Source organism: Triticum aestivum, chromosome 1D (genome assembly GCF_018294505.1).
Source record: "Triticum aestivum cultivar Chinese Spring chromosome 1D, IWGSC CS RefSeq v2.1, whole genome shotgun sequence".
NCBI lineage: Eukaryota > Viridiplantae > Streptophyta > Magnoliopsida > Poales > Poaceae > Triticum > Triticum aestivum.
This window is the reverse complement of record NC_057796.1, coordinates 27,349,664-27,371,250: the sequence shown is the minus strand read 5'-3', so window position 1 is coordinate 27,371,250 and position 21,587 is coordinate 27,349,664. Positions and strand designations below refer to the sequence as shown.

Sequence of the window (21,587 nt, the reverse complement as noted above, 5' to 3'; positions counted from 1 at the left end):
TCAGATTTTTTGTTTTTTGCATTTTTATAAAAATGTATATATGTATGTATGTTCTCTGTGTATATATATGTTCATGTATGCAAAACATAGATTTTTAGAAAAGTTTTATCTATATATGTTCTCTGATTTAGTCCATTTTAGGTTAGTTTCATTTTTAGAAAAGTTTTATATATTTAGGAAAAGAAGGAAGAAGAAGAAAAAGTTTTATATATATGCAAAAGTTACATTTTTAGAAAAGTTTTATATATCTAGCTAGGAAGAAAAGGAAGAAGAAGAAAAAGAAGGATAGGAAAAAAGAAAATAAGAAGAGGAAGAAAGGAGAAGAAGAGGAGAGGAAGAAGAGGAGAAATAAATAAGAAGAGGAAAAAAGAAGAAAAAGAAGAGGAGAAGAAGAAAGGAATAGAAGAGAAGAAGAAAAAATTCTATTTTTTCTTCTTCTCTCCTCTATTCCTTTCTTCTTCTCCTCTTTTTTTTCTTCTTTTTTTCTTCGATCTTCTCCTCTATTCCTTTTCTTCTTCTCCTCTTTTTATTTCTTCTTCGTTTTCTTATGTTTTATCGGGTCTGTCGTCGTCGATATACCCCTCTCCCGATAACTTCAACACGAGGGGGGGTCGATATACCCCCTCCCCGCCGATAATATTATTTTCCCATGTACGTATGTCGTCGTTGTTGATATAACCCCCTCCCGATAACTTCAACACGTGGGGGGGGTCGATATACCCCCTCCCCGATAACATTATTTTCCCATGTATGTATGTCGTCGTTGTCGATATATATAACTCCCTCCCAGATAACTTCGACATGATGGACGGTCGATATTTATACCCCCTCTCGACCGTGATAACTTATACCACGGGAGCACCCCCCGGCCCTCTCGCTCGACCAAAACTCTCGAGGACACCCAAACCCTAGAAAAAAACGATGTCGGTCTCCTACCCCCTCCCGCCGCGCCCCTACCCTTGAAGCGTTGCCTAGGCCACCCCAAACCCGGAATAAGCTAGGTCTACGTTTGCACTAATATATCCACCTGCTGTCATGTTTGTGTAATAATTGCCATGTTGTAATATTTGCAGAAACAATGGAGCACGGACGAGATGAGCAAGCAGAAGAGGTGTTGGGGGACATAATCTTAGCCGGAGGTGATATCTTGTCGTATCTTAACGACAATGATGGTCTGGAAGAACAGGGTGAAGAAGCAGGCTATGGTGATCGAAGAGTGGAGGAGGAAAGACATGATTATGATGGCTCCGGTGACCCAATGCTGGTGCAAGAAGGAGCCCGTGGTGACGGCTCCGGTGACCGAACAGAGTCCGGCCAGGTAAATGTATTAGTTAAGCCTGTGCTGACTAGCTAATTGATGCATTCATTGTTTTGGTATGTACACATATTAATTAACACTCGTCTTTCTTCTTTTTTCTAGCCCTCCGGATCGAGCACAACTTCGGTAAAGAGACGAGGCCCGAAGAGAAAGTTGCGCTCGGATGAAAGGTTTGAGATCACAGCAATCGCGCGCGACGGCCAACCGATTGAACCCCTCCAGACAAAGGATTCATTTGCTGCTCAGTGCGGGGTTCTAGTTAGGGACAAGATCCCGATCAGCATCCACCAATGGTATAAGCCTAAGAAGGAAGACCCTGAGGTGTCTTATGTCAATGATATGCAGAAAGATGATCTTTGGACTGAGCTGAAGGCAAATTTCACCCTACCGCCAGAGGAGGATCCGGAGAAGCCAGTTATAGAGCAATTAATCAAGTCTCATGCTCTTAAGAAGATGGCAGACCTATTCAGGAGGTGGAAGAATGAGCTGAAAACGTTTGTCGACAAAGAAGAGACACCAGAATTCATCGGCCGGTATGAGAAGATCAGAGATCACTGGCCCGCATTTGTGGCCCACAAGACATCGAAAAAGAGTAAGAAGATGTCAGCGACAAACAAGAAGAATGCTGCGAAGAAGAAGCTTCACCATCGCACGGGGTCAGGTGGCTACCTCAAAGCCCGACCTAAGTGGGCCAAGGCTGAGAATGATCTGCTTGAAAAAGGGATCGAACCACAGACAATGAACTGGACAGACCGTTGCCGGACTTGGTTCTTCGGGGCTGGCGGAACCTTGGACCCTGTATCAGGGAGGTGCGTTTGGACGAACGAGCTTTTGAGAATACCAGTCAAGAAGATTCAGCAATATATCGATAGAGCGCAGGAAGGGACGTTCGTTCCAGACAGAGAGAACGACAAGCTCACAATGGCCCTCGGGAATCCTGAGCACCCTAGACGGACACGAGGCACGCCAGGCTCCGTTCCGTGGAAGGCTGGTTTTCCGGACGCGGGCGGTTACAAAAGCCAGGAGAGGAGGAAAAAAGGGGAGCAGATCCAAATTCATAAGCTGCACGAAAGGGTTCAAGCGCTAGAGGAACGAGACGGCAATCGAGATGCCGAAACTACCCCCGAAGCTACACCGCCATCTCAGCGGAGAAGCAGCGTGGCTTCCACCGAGCTGCTTCAGCTGGAGCATGCGGCTCCTGCTAGCTACCCCATGGATGCTATCACGGAGTCTCAACATTGCCACCTTATGGCGGAATGGCAGAACTTCAAAGTCAAGGCGGCTGTTGGCTCTGTTTTACCTCCTGAACCCGGCGCAACCTACCACTGCCGGCCGATTCCAGAAGGATATGCTAGGGTGATGGTGGATGAAATAATGGAGGGATTTGAGGAGCTCCAGCTTGACCACCCTACCGGTGAAGGGGAGACTCGGCTGGGTTCTGCTATGAAGACTCCATGCCTATGGCGGAAGGAGCTCATCAAGCTTCCGAACTGGATGGCTCCGGCGAGTAAGGGCACTCCGCCTCCTGCTCCGCCTCCTCCTCCGGCGAGTGTTGAGGGCACTCAGCCTCCTTCTCCGGTGCGTGGCGGCACTCCACCTCCTTCTCCGCCAGCGCCGGCGCGCCAGAGCAGCCAGCCTCCTCCTTCTACGCCTCGTCAGCAAGGGCGGAAGAGACCCGCCGCCGCTGCGGCTGCTCCGGCGCGTCGTAGTCCTTCTCCTCCGCCTCGTAAGCAAGGAAAGAAGACAGCCGCAACCGCTCCGTCTGCTCTGCCGGCGTCTAGCAGTATAGCTGCCAGAGGCGGGAGGCAATACAGATTCGGTCCTTCTCTGAAGACTTCAGAGAAGTTACCATACGAGAGGACCGAGGAGGAGAACGCGAAGATCGTGCGAGCCGAAGTGAAGAACTTCTTTGAAGGGGTGAAAGCAAAGAAACATCCACCTCCGGAGGAGAAGGTAGATCCGGTGAAAGCAAAGCGCACTCTGGCTGCCCTGACAAAACCACCAAAGTCTCCGCCGAGAGGCAACTATGAGCGCATTCTTGCAAAGACATATGCCGAAGCGGAGCGGTCGGGAAGTACTGTCAGTGATAAAAGGTTAAAAGAACGACGAGCTGGGAAAAAAATTGCCCAGCTCGGCGAACAAGCGAACCAATCGTGCCCCCCGCTCAAGGTGTCAAAAGACATGGTCGCTAATGATCCGAGTATGGTGCCCGGTTATAGCAATCTTGGAGATTGCCTGCCCGACGATGTACATTATGAAATCATGGAGGTGGACGAACACAAATACCATTACGGGAAGCCTCTCGTCAAAGATGAAAGATCTCTAAGCACGATGATGCAAAGACTACATGATTGGTACATGAAAACCTGCAGAGAGTCAGATGGGATGGATACTTTGACGCTGAGACTTAAACCGGAGCATGACCTCGTTGGAATTGATCTGCTGAATGTTCCATTTGAGGATTTCTTCCAGTTTTACAATCAAAAGGCCCTCGATAAAACAATGATCACTTGCTACTGTCTGTAAGTAGTACTACTTCTGTCATTAAGTCTCTCTATATAGGTTAGCTATTTCATTGCATGTATTTATACTTATCCTCACTATATTATGCAGATTGAAGATCGCCGAATTGAAGAAAAGACAAATCGGTGATATTGGGTTCATTAACACAAATCTCATAGATGCATATACGGTTGAAAAACATCCCAAAGAAGCCGAGGCCAACTTGCTACAATCGTTGGTATTAAATCAAAACAAAGATATAATACTCTTTCCTTACAACTTCAAGTGAGTGTTACTGTCTTGTGCATATTCGGTTTCCCTTATTAGTCCAGGTTATGGTAATGTAATTGATGACTTATGCATGCATGCGCAGCTTCCACTATATTCTCCTAGAGATTAAGCTTGAGCAGGGAGTAGTAACCGTCTTAGACTCAAGACGAAAAGATCCCCAGGACTATGCGAACATGACTCAAATGCTCGAGAAGTAAGTTAAATCGATCATTATCCACCATATCAGCAACTTTGTTCATTTTCTGATATCAAGTAATTGTTTTCTTTGTCTGGCAGGGTTTGGAGAAAATTCACCTCAAAAGCTCTGGGACTGCCGAAGAAGCTGAAATTTAATCACCCGAAAGTAAGTACTATAGTAGCATGTTCCGCGCATCTCCTAGTGATTCAAGCGCTAGTTTCATCAATACCATTTAGCATGCTTGCTTATCAGTTTGATTGACCTCTATTTCTTGTAAAGTGGTTGTGGCAGGAACCCGGGAATAATTACTGTGGATACTATGTTTGCGAGTCCATCCACTACACGACCTGTGAGCGGGGCTACACTGAAGAACAATATGAAGTGCGTAAGCAATAATATTCACAATTTTATTTTATTACCATCATTTGTGTTGAGTTTCATTTATTCATATATATATGTATTGACCCCCTTCTTCAAATTAGATGTTTCGGAAGCGGGATGAACAACTAGCACCACATCGTATGCGAGGAATTCAAGAGGAATTGGCGGCATTCTTCCTTGACCACGTGATCGCTGAAAACGGAGAATACTATGTGAACCCTGTGTTCCTACAATTTAATTAGGAGATTGTATTGTAAGATATAATTATTGTATATATGTAGCCGGTAGTGTCGGATAGATATACGAGAACTTGTTGTTCGACCAATATCTCGGAGAAGGAGAGGTGGTCGATATCACTTCTCTCTGTATGCATATGTTCATGACGATCTTCTGTTTCCTTCATTTGATTACTAGCTAGCGTGTCTACTCCTCTCCATACGTATATAGTACGTAGCGTCGACCAAGCACGGAGATAAGAGAGGACACTTCTCTCTATTAATTAGCTAGCTAACACAATATATGAAACACCTAAATTAACCCCCCAAAACCCCTAAACCACCCCCTTTCAAAAAAACAAAAACCTCAGCTCCTGCCAGCTACTGACGCGTGGATGCCTATTGGTCCCGGTTGGTGGCACCAACCGGGACCAAAGGCCCTCCTGCCTGGGCTCCCCGCACCGGCCACGTGGACGGCCTTTAGTCCCGGTTCGTGTAAGAACTGGGACTAAAGGGCTAGGGCATTAGTAACGACCCTTTAGTCTCGGTTCCAGAATCGGGACTAAAGGCCCTTATGAACCGGGGTAAAAGCCCCTTTTCCTACTAGTGTGTGGTTGGTCGGCCGCACCCAACCTGAGTCTTGAGGACTTTGCACACCGCTTTTTGTGTCCAGAAGTATTCTACCGAGCTAGGAGTTGATCCTCAGGCCAATTTTGCGAATCAACCTGAGTCTCAGGGCTACTGGGATCAGCGGTCTTGTGTCATCCTTCAGGTGCATCTCAGGTTTTAGACCGATACACACCTTAAGGGCTACTGGCTATATATCTCGGCAGAGAATAAAATTGCACCAAGCAAAAATGTTGACAAAACATTTTTCAGTAATCCATCAGAAACAATGCATGGCTTAAACTAAATAAATAGCAGCTAGAAAAAAAATAGGTAAAGCCTGATTCTGAAGCAGAAGTAGTATACAGATCTACTACCAATTAAAAGGAGGCGGTTTGTGCTCACTCGAGATTGTTGATGGTGGGCTTCAAGATAGCCGGTGCTGATGTTCTTCGATCTGGAACCAACAAGTTCAAGCATCAGTTCATGGACAGTGAGTGCATGGATTGGAGAACAAAATATGAGGTGGAAGAGGAGGGGGTAACCTTGGTCGAAGTAGGTGTCTGCCGCTCCCGCCCCCGTTGCCAGATGGGTCAGGAGCTTCGAGGCGGAGGGTGATCCAGGGAAGGAGGAGGGTGACGGCCGCGGCCCGTCGCCGCTGCTGACACTGGAGGAGCGGAGCGTGGATGCTGAGCACCGGGCGGAGGAGGTCGAGGGACATCGCTTCGGTCGCCGGCGGAAAAGCTTGGATGCGGAGGAGGATCTTGGTCGACGGCGCTTGTCGGTCGCGAGAGAGCGAGCTGAGTCGAGGGTTTTCTCCCTGACCTATCGACGGCATATCCTAAACGGCGCTCGCTGCGCCCGTTACAGTACTATGCGCAATCGGGCGCACACCCCCTGCTGCGCTGGGCCGGCCCGTTGTCATTTTTTTTTCTTCTGTTTCAAACTGAATCAACGCAAAAAATGGTGTGTTTGAGGCAGGGTTCGAGCCCAGGATCTCCACGTTCAAAGAGCAGCGCCCCATCTCCAGGCGGGGTTCGAGCCCAGGATCTCCTCCTCAATTTTTTTATTTTTCCTTTAAATAATTGTTTTCTTCTTCAACTAAATTTATCCTCTCGACAATAGGGTCGGTTGGAATTTCCGGTTCAACTACCTCCTAGATAAATAAAATCTATGTCAACTTGATGGGCATAATTGTCATAAACAATAAATGAACCAAATAGTTATAAAAGATAATATATACCACATCCGAATCATAGCCAGGACGAGGGCTGACGGGGGCGGATACCAAAACCATCGCACTATATAATAACAAGCAATAATAAAAGTAAGAAAATTAGACAAGTATCTATTTAAAGTAAGATTTTTTTTGTAAACCTAGACAAATCTCGGGGAAAATGGAGCTTGTAGGTCGAGCTTCGAGAGAAGAAAGCTTAACTAGTGTGGCTCGGGCATTTCATCGAACATCTAATGTGCGTAGGAGGTGAGCTAGAGCACCACAAAACTCTCCCCTCGCCGGCCAGAAAAAACAGAGCACTCCAGGGGTATATATAGACAACTCATTGGTCCCGGTTCGTGGCTGGAACCGGGACTAAAGGCCCCCCTTCCGTCCTGGTTCTAGGCACGAATTGGGACCAATGGCTGTGGACCAGGAGCGAGGTCCATTGGTCCCGGTTCGTGCCTAGAACCGGGACAAATGGGTCCACACGAACCGGGACAAATGCCTCCCGAGGCCCGGCCGGCCCCGTGGACGCACGAACCGGGACGTATGCCCCCATTGGTCCCGGTTCGTGACAGAACCTGGACTAATGGGCTGGCCAGGCCCCAACCAAAGCCCTATTTTCTACTAGTGTACTATTATTACTCCACCCCAAAATCGCTATCCGACATGATGATCATCCATGGCTACGATGAACTAATAAGTTTCTATTCTTTTCACCTTCTTTAGATATTTTTCTATTATTTCAATTCTTATTTATTGATTGATTATCTAATTTATTAAGAGGCTATCAGAATATATGATGAACACGATAAATTGAGGATCATAGATGATAAATTAGGTCTACTATAGCAACTTCAATTTCTCCAGAAAAAATAATGACAAAGTCTGATGTGCTTTGTCCAGAAAAAATAATGACAAAAGCAGCGGAACATTTTTGACCAAAACTAACAAAGTGATTACAAATTATGGATCTCATGACAATCTATAGGAAGTACAGTACTAGTACTACCCCGTACGTGCAAAAATGTTAACATAACGCGAAATAAATTTCATCATTACATCTTTTCATCTGGCTCTAATTAAGTAGCTTTGGAGATTCTAGACATAACGGCCGCGAGCCTCGCAATACACTTGAACAGATCATCGTAGACCGGCGGCACCGCACCATTGCCGTCGCAGGTAGTCTCCATTGGCACGATCATGTAGCCATGGCCGGTGGACTCGATCACAGCGCCCGGACCGGGCGCAGGAAACACCTTGTAGTCCTCGTCGTACTCACCGTAGACGTACTGATTGGGCCTCACGTACTGACCATCCGCACGATCATCGTAGACCGGCGGCACCACACTATTGCCGTCACAAGTCGCCTTCATCGGCACGATTATGTAGCCATGCCCGGTGGACTCGATCACAGTGCCCGGACCAGGCGCAGGAAACACCTTGTAGTCCTCCTCGTACTCATCGTACATGTACTGGTTGGGCCTCACGTACTGATCGGGCCTCGCCGCCACGCCACTCGCCGGCGGCGGGGGTGTGTGATCCATGCCGTGGTCGTACTCGTCGGCATACCCATATGACACCGCGCCATTGCCGTCACACGTAGTCTCCATTGGCACGATCGTGTAGCCATGGCCGGTGGACTCGATCACAGTGCCCGGACCAGGCGCAGGAAACACCTTGTAGTCCTCGTCGTACTCACCGTACACGTACTGATCGGGCCTTGCCCCCACGCTCGCCGGCGGCGGGGGTGCGTAATCCATGCCGTGGTCGTACTCGTCGTCGTACCCGTACGCCACCGCGCCACTGCAGCAGCGCACCACCTGCGGGCGGGCGGCAGCATTGCCTGCCTCCATTGCTGCCATGCTACTGACAGGGCGCAGCTAGCTCTGCTTCTTCTTCTTGTTCACGGATCGACGTCGGCGAGCGGTGAAACTGAGCAGCGGCGACCTCGACTTGTTGTGGATCCCAGCAGCCTTCCCGATGCACCTTATATCCAGTCGTGAGCATGTTGCATGCAGGGTCGGTGTAGGAGTCCGATTGGGAGCGTGTACGTACGAGAGGTGACATGAAAAGGAAGCCGAGTATATTTCGTTCTCGAGATCAACCGGAACTCAAAAAAACGATTAGCACACGGACATGGAGGCTATGCGAACGAAACTCTCGGCGGAGTGAGACGTCATGCACCCACCAACCGATCCTGACCATCCATCTGGTCGTAGGTACGTAGGTCGGTCAACCCGATTACAGTAAACAAAAAAAATAAAAGCTAAGTAGCTGCTTAGTGCACGTATCTAGCTGCTTGAGCAACAGAAAAATCTAGTAAAAACAACTGGATTCTCATCGCAAACAAAAAAAAACAATAATAATCATAAAAAACAATGGAGGGAACCGGCGCGTAATTCACGAGAGCGTATGCGCTATACATGTGTCGCAAAAATCCGAGAGTACACAGATCACACCACCTGATGGGCCGTCTTCATCATGCCTCGTTGCACCTCTAGTGTCGCTTCTTGTCGCCATCTCACCCTTCACCTTGCCATTCACCTTGCCATTCCAAACATTTTGTTTCACTGACTTGCCCGCCTAGCGACGCTTCTCATCATCCACCTTGCCATTTCAAATATTTCATTTCGTTGACTTGCCCGTCTAGTGACACTTCTCATCACCATCTCACCCTCCGCCTTGCCATTCCAAACATTTCATAACCGAGAGTTAGATGGAGACATTTATGTGAACCAGCAACCAGGATTCATCAAAGCGGAAGAAGAACACAAGGTATTGAAGCTACACAGAGTCTCGTACGAGCTATGGCAAGGCCCTCCCGCGTGGAACATAACTTGACCGGACATTGATTTCTCTTGGATTTGAGAAAGACCCACTATGACATCCAATGTACAAGAGATGTAAAAGAAGGGATCGTCTACTAGTTGACATTTACGTCGATGACCTATTGATTACTGGAGCAGATGAAGATGTGCTTGCAATGTTCAAGCTGCAAATGAAGGAGCTTTTCAAGACGGATAATCTATGGCTATTGAGTTACTACCTCGGGATTAAGGTACAACAAAAGCCGGAGGGAGTCACGCTACATCAAGAGGCATCACATGGAAGGTACTCGAAAGCTGTGGCATGAAAGATTACAATCCAATTAATATTCCAGTGGAGCCTTACCTTGCATTGAGCAAGAAGAGGAAAGCACCCGTGGTTGATCCAACATAACATGGAAGTGTGGTCAGAAGTTTGAGGTTTCTCTTGAACACAAGACCAGACTTAGCCTATTATGTTGGGATTGTGAGTCGCTTCATGGAAGCACTCACTACGGAACATTGGACAGCTATGAAGCATATACTAGATATGTCAAAGGGACGACAAACTTCGGTTGTCTCTATGCGGCAGAGGAGAAGAAGGAGATGGTGAAGCTTCTCGCCTACAATGATAGCAACACGACACTAGTAGTTGACAACAGTAAAAATACCTTGGGTGTGGCATTTCGTCGATGAAAGCATAGTAAGTTCGTTATCACAAGAACAGAAAGTTATGACATCGATTTCAGATGAAGCGGAGTATATTGCTGCTGCCGCCGCGACATTTCCAGGTGTGTGGCTAGGGAGGCTACATGGTGATCTCATGAATCGAGATCCGGAACAACTGGTGCTCAACATTGACATCGAGTTTACAACTTTTCTGCGCGAGGATCCAGTGCGGCGTGAAAGGAGCAAGCACATTGATATAATGTATCACTATGAAAATATAATAACTGCGTGGAAGAAGGTAAGTTAAAGGCCAACCAGGTTTGCACCGATGATCAACTAGTGGACGTCCTAATCAAAGCTTTGAATCGAGAGAACTTCTTGGAGATGCAATGAAGGATCTGCGTCCAAGCTGTGACATGATGACATCGTGTTTAGGGGGTAATTGTTGGAATTAAACACGATTTGATCCCCTATTAGCTGGTGATTACACGGTACGGATGTCAGAGTAGAAAATAAATTGCATGGTTTGGTGTTTGCCTTGTATATGTTTATTTATATAAGTGCAATGCTACCGCTTGTAATCAACCAACCGTGAAGCAATAAAGTATTCAACAGGAGCGTCACACCCCCGTGGCAATCACCCAAGTTTCGTGTGCGTTCGTTGTGTTCATGCCGTCCGGCCGCTGTGTACGTGCGTGTTCCTTTGGCGTTGCAATATCCACATGTAGATATCTCAAAACAGACTTTCATCCCGCATTATAGATAAAGCAACGGTCGAATGATACAAATGATGAGGATACCCTCTTACAAAGTAGATAAAAAAAATACAACAATAACTTAGAGCAAACTAACACCTCGTCAAGACCCGACCGAAGACTCTTGAGCTTCACGACAATGCCCCCAAGAAGGCGACAACGCGAAGCGTCGCCGTTGCCGAGTCCAAGAAAACAGACAGAGGTTTTCACCCGGACCCCTGGCATAACGAGACCCACAACAACGACTCCAAGAAGCAAGCGACACCCACAGGCGCCGTCGACGCCAGCGCGAGATAGCGAGAAGCTTTCGCTCGGACACTCGCCGGCCACCAGGGGAGTCCCGATCAACATCTCCGTGAGGGCCTGCCCATCCACACCAGATCTGGGCACTGCCAGAGCCTCCCACCACTCCACCCCTTACTGCCCACACGACCAAGAAGTAGAGTCACCACCACCACCATAGAGTGTGCCAGAAAGCGAACTGCGAGGCTCAGCATCCGAGACCACGGTCCCGGCATCCATGGCCCCGGACACCACCGGCGATCCACATATGATCCCCTGCCACATTCGTAGGAGTGAAAGGGACCACATTTCGTTCCTAGCCCGACATCAGTCACCGGGTCTCGGTGAGCACCTCCACAGTAGGAGGCGCCCACACCTGCCTCCCTTCTCGGTCCTGGTGGACAGTGGGGATGCAACCTACTGACTGCTGACGGCCGCCGTCGAGCACCTCGAACGACGCAAAGCCGATGGCCACAACAGCCGATCCGTCCGATGATATGGCAGCACCCGAAGGGCCTAACTCCGACCGGCTCCATGAGCAAGCAGCAGACACAAAGTGCACAACACGAACGAAGCCAACGCAGACCTAGTCAACCCCTTGTACCTACGCGCCAGATGCCGTCCACCACCACGAATCAGATCCACGCCGCACGCCGAAGACGCCCACCGGCCGGATCGCACCGCCACCAACCGCAACAGCCGCGCCGCCCCATCGCTACCGGGTGAGCACGGGGAATTCCACCATTGACCGCCACCTGGACCATGCCCATCCTCACCTACCCGGAGCGGAAGCTCTGGTCCGCCTCAAGCCTAGATCTAGCCCGCCCGAGCACGAACCCTAGGACCCAACCATCCTCCGTCACGTGAGCACCTCACGCTTTGTTGGCTCGGATCTAGGAGAGGGGAGGATGCCACCACCGCCCGCACCCCACTGACAAATAGGAGCCACCACCGCTCGAGCCGCGAGGCCACGCCGTTGACCGGTGCCACCACCAAGATCCGGACGAGCCTGAGCAGGGCAACGACACCACCTCTTGGTACACGCCACACAGCGAACCAGGCCGGAGCAGCGCCCAAGGCCGTAGATCGAGTCGGGACCCGCAATCACGCCGTCTCGCCCAAGCCAAATGCGTGGCCTGCACCACACCGCTGCCGAACCACCCCTAGCAACCGAGGCGACCAGAGAAGTCCAGCCCACGACGCTGACGAACAGCCGGACAGAGGAGCCGCACACACCAAATTGGGCAGACATGTCCACCACCGTCTCCCATAGCACACCCCACCGCCACAGCCTCACGCCCAGCCCTCGCGCATCTTGGGGCAAGACACCACGCCACGCCAAGCAGCCCAGACGCCGCCGCTGGCAACCCCACGTGCCGCCACTGGTCGATCGAATTCTAGAAGGGCACCGGCCATCGTGGAATGCCACCACCACCGCGTAGCCACCACATCTAGTCGCCTAGACGCACCACCAGCCCCCCTGCATGGGTCGCCGTTGCGCCGCCTACGCGAGCGCCGCGCCCACACAAGGTCGTTGTAGCCCGCGCTGCAAGCACTTGGGCAGGGCGGAAGACAGGCCCCGCCGCCACCGACGCCGACCCAGCTATGCCCGACGGCGCCCTCCGGGGGCGTCGAGGGAGAGGGGAGGAGCAGGGGAGGTGTGGACTGGCGGCGGCTAGGGTTCCGTCATGCCGCCCGCGGGAGCAGCCCAGGTGGAAAGGGGATCGGGATTCATGACCAAATGGGATTCATCATCCACAAGTAGATCGATAGGAGCAGACTAGCCAGAGGAAGCTATCTTTGAAATGCATGGGTGGATCGATCAGAGTCAGCCTCGCTCGTTCGTCGTCGTTGTCATCGTCGTGTCATCATTGTCCGAAGTACTTTACGTTGGGACTGGGCCAACAATCATGACTTCTATCCATCCATACAAATGGTTGGCTGGACAAACCGTGTGATTGAGGTCCACATGCACATCAAACAACATGTGCAATGAGAGTCACATGAGTGAACGATCCTTTGGTGACAAACAATACTAGTTCGGTGTGCGATGAGCCTTTTCATCTTTTTGGGATGTCTAGTCCTCTAAATATCTAATTGTGGTCCATGAACCTTTGTCCATGGCAATCATGAAAAATTGACGACCTGTCTTTGTGGTGATTTTCTGTAGTTCTTTCCAATGATAATGATGATCTCAATATTGTGGAAGGTTTTTGCAAGCCAATCGAATCTAACAATTGAACTTTTGTTGATGAACAACTTTTTATTGGTTTGTGTTCGTACGTTTGGTCATATTATAATTGTTGGCGGTGAAATTTGGAATTTTCTGAGGAAAAATGTACTCAAGCAAACTCAACCTGGTTTGCACATTGTATACCCGACACGGTGTGCTGGTTCCTTATAAATAACAAGTGCGACCCACTGGTATTCATGGATATGAATGCATGTTTATAGAGTCTGGGGATTCAATAATGATGTTCTCGTTCCTTTGCTAGCCAGTAGCCACAAGTACTATCATATTTTGAGAACAAGAAAAAGAAAATTACCTGGAGCAAGTTGCAAATCTCACAATAAAATTTTATATGTAGAATTCATGGGTAGACGTACTGGAAACAACAACTAGCATTTGATTGAGAATAGAATTGCCACATCAATACTCCAGTCGATCATCTGACAGACCTTTTAGATTTTAGTAGAAACATCTGGCCTCTTATTTGTCCATCAGTCCGCTGGTAGTCAGAGACTGTTTCATGCATTGAATAGGAGAGGTTGCCCTCTGTGTTAGCTTATGTGGTTACTTTGTCTCAACAATTTAATAGGCAAAGACAAATTAAAGAACACAAATTTCACCATACCCCAGTGTTGGTGATTCTGGTTCCTCGCCCCTTTCTGCATGATGTGGTTGGCTGAGTTCCAAACGAACTAGATTTGCGCCATCTCGAGCAGCAATGCTGCAATGACTAGAAGAACTTGTAATCACCCCGTTTGCTTCTGGCTGCCCATTTAGCTGAAAAATTGAATTGAACATGCATGACAACTTACAGATATGCAAGGTTTTTGTATTATATATGGAGTACTCTTATATACTCCCTTTATTTTATTTCAATTTTGTGTGGGTGGTTCTCTTATACCTACGCACCTTGGTTTGCAAATATATATTCTCTTGATGAATGATATTTAGTTTCTTGTGCAGCTCAACATTTTCTTGGTGTACGAGGTTTCCCTGCAGTTAAAAAAGGTTAGGCTACTTGGAAATAAAACGGGCCACCCTCTGTGATATGGAGGTAGTAGTGTTGCAATGGTGAAATCTCAAATTGACCTTCTTATTGAACTCTTCAATTTCATCAATCATAAGTTGGTCCTGGAACGAACAATATGATTAGTGCCACTACAAAGATGCACGATCATGGTAACATTAAGCATTACCTTTGCTAGTCGAATGTTATGCAGGCTCGTTTCTAGTTGCTTCTCTAAACCACTTAAGTCTTCCAAGCCTAAGCCAGATAAATGTTGTCCCAACAACTGCCTGAAATGGTTTAGCAAATTAGTGCAAAATGTGTTATCATTGTTTTCTGAGTATGAATATTACATCTATTAAGGATTTGAGTTTATGATATTTCAAATTGTTGCACATGCAAAATCAGTACCCATCTCAGTTTTAGAACATCATTCATATAAATTTACTTAGCATACCTATTATTTTCCTGCAAGTTATGTAGTTGCTGCCTCAAACGTTCTCCCTCTGCTTGCCAAAACTATAAACGGACAGTCACATACATGTAGAAATACTCAATGTCCTGGAATAATGTATTTATACTACAGAATTTAAAATAAAACAACTGAACGGAGACAAACTATATTGTCGTGGGTTTTGTTAAATTATAGGTGAAATAATGAAATAGCTATTCAATTGAACTACAAAAGCAACATGAACCAATCTTTAAAATATGCATATATTTTTTACTAATTGATCAAGTGGGTGCATTAAATATCATTAGTATATTGAGGTCCTTTGTGTAAGATGTTGGAAATGTTATCTCCTTAAATTTTGGAATAAGGCAAATTTATCCATTTTTTGTGTCATCCCACCTTCCCGTGTCACTACAATGAAACTCTAAGGCACTTATAAGTAAACTCCACTAAATAGAGCTAAGCCAACATATATAGCAGTCAGGGTGTATACAAACGACGATGGTCTGTAGAGCAACGCATGAGATGTTATTTGTTTTATGTATAATTTGTTTTACATCCCACTTTCACCTGAAAGCCTGTAGCGTTGCTTTGCTCAAGATCGGGCCCATATAGATACTTCCCCACCCCACCCCCACGCCGACTAGCGCTTCACTTAGAAGACGATCTTTTAGTAACAAGAGCACTGCCTCTCTTAACTCCGATGTGCCCTAACATCTACAATGTTCTAGTTTGAAAATAAAAATTTGATTTTCGCGGTTAATTCAGATTTGCAACCCATGAAGTTTGATTTCTAACGGTATTGTAAATTCCTTAGCTAATAGTGCACTTTGCAGTAAAAAATAATACTACGCATTCTATGAGTGCATCAAAACAATAGATTTTTTATTTATTGGTTATTTTGAAACAAAGTTATAACATAATAGAGTGAAATTAGTCGAGCAACTTTGGGCAGCAGCACGTTACTGCCAGCGCCCAGGACACCGTGTCGGCAATGGATAATCACATTAAGGAAAGACATCAAGAATAAGGTGGTTGAGGGCTCATTCTGGCATGACACTTGATGTTAATCTCAATCTTTGTTGCCATATGAGAAGGTATATCTCTAAAGTTAGGGTGGCATAATTGGATAGCTATCCCACGCATGGTATCCGCATGGTATGAAGGTGGGATAGTACAATAGTATACGAAGGACAGACTCAATGAGCATTGAAGTAGACATAAACCGCATGACTAGCTATCTTATTGAGAAATACTGATCAAAAGTCATACCTTAGCTTCTGCGCTTGCACTCATGAATTGTTGACCCTCCTTAACCTGTTGGTATCTTTCAAGTAGTGATTTCATCCTGTAAACAAGAGATAACATATTATAATATTAAACAAAAGCCAAATCTCTTATCTTACAAATGAGAAAGATATAATTATGCACACTTTGTGAAGTTTTTGTTGAAGAGAGGTACACGTGTGCCAATGCATGCTGACATGATTTTACGGCCATAGTTTCCATGGTTATACAATGGATATGGGGCGCAGTTTTGAATGAATGTGTTGGCATGGTATGTGCATATATCATTTTTCTAAAATCAAAGGCTAACATTTTGATATATATATTTCCACACGTTGTATTCATATTATCAACCTAAATATTATTAAACATATTTATATATTCTCTTACATTTCAATGCAGACTACATACAAGAGGGTGTTAAAAGTTGGAAACAGACAATAGAAAAGAAAAGATGTGTGGACTAGTGTCTTGAGTTTATTCGTCTAATGATCCCTACATCAAAAGGTAGTCATAAGTACTTGTTAATCTATTGTAAAAAAAGCACTTGTCAATAGTATTTGGGGATAAAATGGAGGAAAGGTTGGATGTTAAGAATTTGTGAGAGCATAAAATAACCACAGAAGTATTTCACAAAGTTAGTAGTAGAAATAAGTTGGACAGAGAAAATAATGTGACTCGTGTGAATAGTATGTAGATTAATAGAGTTGGAGCGGGAAATAGAAAATATCATTTTGTGTTGTATTTTTTATGTCCGGTTTAAAATATACTTCAAAGGAAGATAAGATGATGTCATTAATTATTTCTGTAGGGGCGCATGCACACTATGAAGTTGAAGTGCGTAAAATACAATGTTTTCTTCAATATGTGATGTTTTGGTTCCTAATCGGACGAGAACTTCTGAATGCACCACGAAATAACACTGTGAAACCACAAGCTTAATTAACTGAGGTTACACATATCAAGAAATACCACCAGACCTGCTTATATCTCATACAAGTGAGGCAAGCGAAATTCCAGCTCATCCTTTTACTATGGTGACATCTCTCGATCGTCAATATAGAGAAAGGAGACGAGTGGACTTCGCTATGCTCTGCGAAGCAGAAAGTAAAATATCGCCAAAAAAACTAATTAGGAGCAGTAAGGTAACAAAGTTGAGACTGAGAAAAATACTGATCAAGAATTCAAGATACAAAAAAATCATTAATTAAGTCTTTTAATTTCATATTCTCTCCTTAAAAACCAAAGTTCTTGGGTGGAATGAAGAAATGGATTAAATTTGGCTCGAAACATTGGCTGATGGAGACCTAAATTAATATGGATTACTATTTAACTGTCGCTTGAGATGAGTTTGCAAAATCAGTCTATCTGGCATGTCCGTGCTCTTTCGCAAAATTTGCCTCCCCTCCCCTGTTCTAGATTATTGGCTCAAATTACCAAGCATCCTCAGAAAAAGGAGAGAAATACAGTGGGTATTTGGATCTTGTATTTTAGGAGGACACATGCAGCCCCATATAGGTCATACACTCGTCAGTAGCAAAGGTTCGAAATTAACTCAGAGGCAATATATAGATCAATAGAAGATACGAACTGAAACAACCATACATCTAGCTGATTTAGCCCATAAAGTACTGAAAGTATAGATAGATAGATAGATAGATAGACAGACAGATAGATCTATAAAGAGTAGTATACCCGGTGTTGGAGTTGGAGTAGTCGTAGAGGCGTCCTGTGTTGGAGAAGAGGAGCACCCCTACCTGTGCATCACAGAGCACGCCCAGCTCCCTGGCTTTCTTGAACAGCCCACCCTTCCTCTTGGAGAAGGTCACCTGCCGGCTTGTGGTGTTTTCGATCTTCTCGATCACCGTCTTTCCCCGGACCATGACGTACCACCGGAGATTCAGATGGTTAACCAAGCAGGGAGCAAGCACGCTGGCCGGCTAACCGGAGATATTTACTGGCTGAGAGATGAGGAGTTGGTCACCGGAGTTTCGTTTGGAAAGAAGCACTGGTATACTAGTATACTACTATGCTACTTAGTACTTGTACCCAACTCTACCTCAGGTCTCGTCATCCCAGCGAATCGTGAAATGACACGTCGGACCATGCACGGCCCAAGGGCCATAGATGGTGCATGTGATCCTGGAATATTGTACGAAGCCTACCATTTCTTGCAAATTTCTTGAGAAAGGCTATTCAAAGTTAGGTATGGACCAACCATTTTTCCCTGCTTTCGATCTTCGTGCAGCAACTTTGGACTATGGTTGCGGAGGACATATCTGGTGCAGTTCATATCTGCTACTACTGATTAACCTATAATATACTGGATCTAGCTACCAGGAGAAAATGTCCACTGCTAGCTGTACGGCAGCATATCATCCACTCATGTAAATTATTTCTTTTTTCTCCGTACATAGATAAGTGCCGGCGATGATCCGTACGGAGACAGACTTGTAATTAACAACTAGCTGGTCCATTCAACCAACCGCTTTGCCTTTGGTTTGGTGTTCATTGCACGGGAAAAAATGTACTCCTACTGGTCTGTCAAAGCATCTGCGCATGCGCACTGTCACGTGCTAAAACCATGTGCATGGGAGGTTAGATCTGGCCTCACTTCGCATGCGCGTCAGTACGTTTCTTTCGAAGCATTCTTCTATAGTTCAACTACCTGTATGACGATACTCACTTTGCACGGCGATGAAGCATTCTTCAAGAAATTGGGATTACATGATGATGCGTTGAAGAAGACCAATATATTCCCTCCGTTCGGAATTACTTGTCGTAAAAATGGGTGTATCTAAAACTAAAGAATGTCTAAATACATCCATTTCTACGACAAGTAATTCCGAACTGAGGGAGTAGTACTTAATGGATTTGCGGGTAAACACGACTGAGGCCAAGGTGTAATGCGCATGGAACTCACTGTGGGGAGCAAAATCTTGGCCACCACATTCTCCATCGCCGCGGTCCAAGGTAACTATAATGTTATATTAGGTCGCGATTGGGTTCATACTAATCAATGTGTGCCATCTATCATGCATCAATTCTTAATACAGTGGGTCGATGATGAAGTAGAAATCATTCACGCGGATAATTCGGCTTGTGTTGCTTTGGACAATGCATCGGTGGATTAGAATCATCCCGATGTTACTTGCATAACAAGGCTTGACCTCTCGGAGTTTGATTTCCTTAGTGCTACAAGGAACGGGTTTATTCCCATCTCTTTAAAGACGATTGGTGGTAATCGGTTCCAAGATATGATGTAAACAAAGATTTAAAAGCAATGACCAATACATAATTATAGGCCTAAGCATAAACATGGCCGATACAAAATTATTGCCCTAAGCACATATTGATGACCGATGGAGTGTTGACATGGACTTAGAGCAAACACGATACCAAATATTTTTTGGCACGCTAGCTTTGAAAAAAAAATAGGGGCATGTGTTGCCACCAGATTTTTGCATGCCCATGAACTCAATTAAGATGACATCGGATGGAAAAAGTTTAAACATGAAAGTTCGGTATAAAAATCCTCTTAATCCAAGGTCGGATGAGAAAGATCCAGTCAAAATAGTGCAATGCTGCAGAAACTATGGAGATGGCCGGACGCCCAAAGTCTCCAGTTGCGAACGGACTTTCCGTAAATTGAGACCAGACTGTCCAGTGTGGGTTGCGAAAACCTTCTGTTCTGACCGGACAGTCTGGTCCGGTCAAGCGGACAGTCAGATCCGAGCCGAAATACTGCATCTCCATGGATCCGATGATTGCGTGGGAGATTCAGCCCTAGAGAGGCCTCGAATCAAAAATTGTTCAACATGAAAGTTGTTTGCCTTGTCAAAACAATTAAATTTTCTTTTGGTGTCATCTTCATCTGAGGTCATTTGTGGCCTGCGAGACTCAAAAACGGAACTGCTGTCTCAGACTTACCTATATCTGAGTTCGGTTAATTTTGAAAAGATTTGGACATGATTTGAAGTCATCTACTTTTACGGGAAGTCCAGCCTCCTCAGAGGTGACGGCCGATTAAACAACAACACAGAATCGCAAAACTCATCTACTTTTTGCCCTACTTTTACATCTCCCCCCTGTTCTTTCTCTCTCGTTCATAGTGCTAAAGGGCAGCGATCTCGAGGCTCTAGGGGCGGGCGAACCGACCTAGGGCGGCACATTGCTGCCGTGCGTCTAGATGGGGTCCTCTCGGGTGTGTGAGGTTTCGGGTCCTCAAAAGTACCTGTAGGATTGCTTGCGTGCCGCGCTTCCGGACGAGTCTGAGCTGCGGTGCATCACCCTCGGAATTGGAGGTACACGGCGACGTGTTCGTGTGGGAATAGCCCCCTTAGTCTTCTTCTTGTTTAGCCTCTCCTCTGGATGGGCAGAGGACTCCGCTCTAGTCCCTGGCCTCCAAACCTCCCGGAGGGCGGGAGCCCCTCCGAGATTCGATCTCCCCTCTCTTTTTCTGTTTGTTCTCCTCTCTGTTTTCACTCCTGTTTCTGAGGCCGAGCGCCATTTCCTAAATATCCGGAGATCCATAACGAGGTGGGTGAGAAAGATGAGACCACGCACGAGGGATGGTGCGAAACATACCCATTCATTGACCTCTACATTGGGCCTGGGCACCATTTCGGCCCAAGCGGAGTCGCCCTTGGTGATGAGCGGCGCATGCACGAAGGCACGCTCTAGCGGCGGCATATATCCTCCCTTGTATAGCCGGTCCAGCTTGGCTTGGGTGACGGTGGATGATCTTCATTTCTCTTTGTTAGGGAAAGCGCCTTCTCATTCAGCTCCATCACCACTGCTTGCTAGTAGTTGATAATCCCCAAGTGCAAGGAATCATCGTAGCAATTTCCAAAGATGGAAGTGATAAGTATGGAGTGTCAAACCCACAAGGAGCTAAAGGTAAGATCAATATTCTCTCAAGTCCTATCTGCCACCGATACAACTCTACGTACACAGAGCGTTTGCTTTCATCTAGAAACGAGAAATAAAACTACGTTGTAGGTATAAAGAGGATAGCTTTGCATGATATCGGAGAGCTAAAATATAAAAATAGGTGTTGTTAAGATAAAGTTAGAATATATTACAACATAGTATAAATAGCGAGTGTGGAATAATGATGGATCGGTGTGCGGAATTATCCTAGGCAATTGTTAACAAGATCGGTAATCATTATTGCAATTTCATATGAGGGGGAGGCATAAGCTAACACACTTTCTCTACTTGGATCATATGCACCTATGATTGCAACTCTAGCAAGCATCCGCAACTACTAAAGATCATTAAGGTAAAACCCAACCATAGCATTAAAGTATCAAGTCCTCTTTACTCCCATACGCAAACAACCCCCTTACTCGGGTTTAAGCTTCTGTCATTCTAGCAACCCACTA

At 46.1% G+C, this 21,587-nt stretch overlaps 1 protein-coding gene across 2 annotated transcripts; it reads right to left on the bottom strand.

The window, feature by feature from the left end:
* Positions 1-13,691: 13,691 nt before the first annotated feature.
* LOC123164005 (MADS-box transcription factor 23) lies at positions 13,692-18,173 on the bottom strand. Of its 2 annotated transcripts, XM_044581420.1 has the most exons (8): positions 17,896-18,173; positions 16,186-16,261; positions 14,917-14,978; positions 14,650-14,749; positions 14,543-14,584; positions 14,363-14,446; positions 14,079-14,230; positions 13,692-13,966 (listed from the first exon to the last, which is right to left on the bottom strand). In XM_044581420.1, exons 1-8 carry the CDS (start codon positions 18,081-18,083, stop codon positions 13,960-13,962), a joined length of 711 nt encoding a protein of 236 aa, XP_044437355.1. In that variant the 5' UTR covers positions 18,084-18,173; the 3' UTR covers positions 13,692-13,959. The 2 variants fall into 2 exon arrangements, with proteins under 2 accessions (XP_044437355.1, XP_044437364.1); XM_044581429.1 differs by lacking the exon at positions 13,692-13,966 and having other exon boundaries at positions 14,054-14,230; positions 17,896-18,119.
* Positions 18,174-21,587: the final 3,414 nt, after the last annotated feature.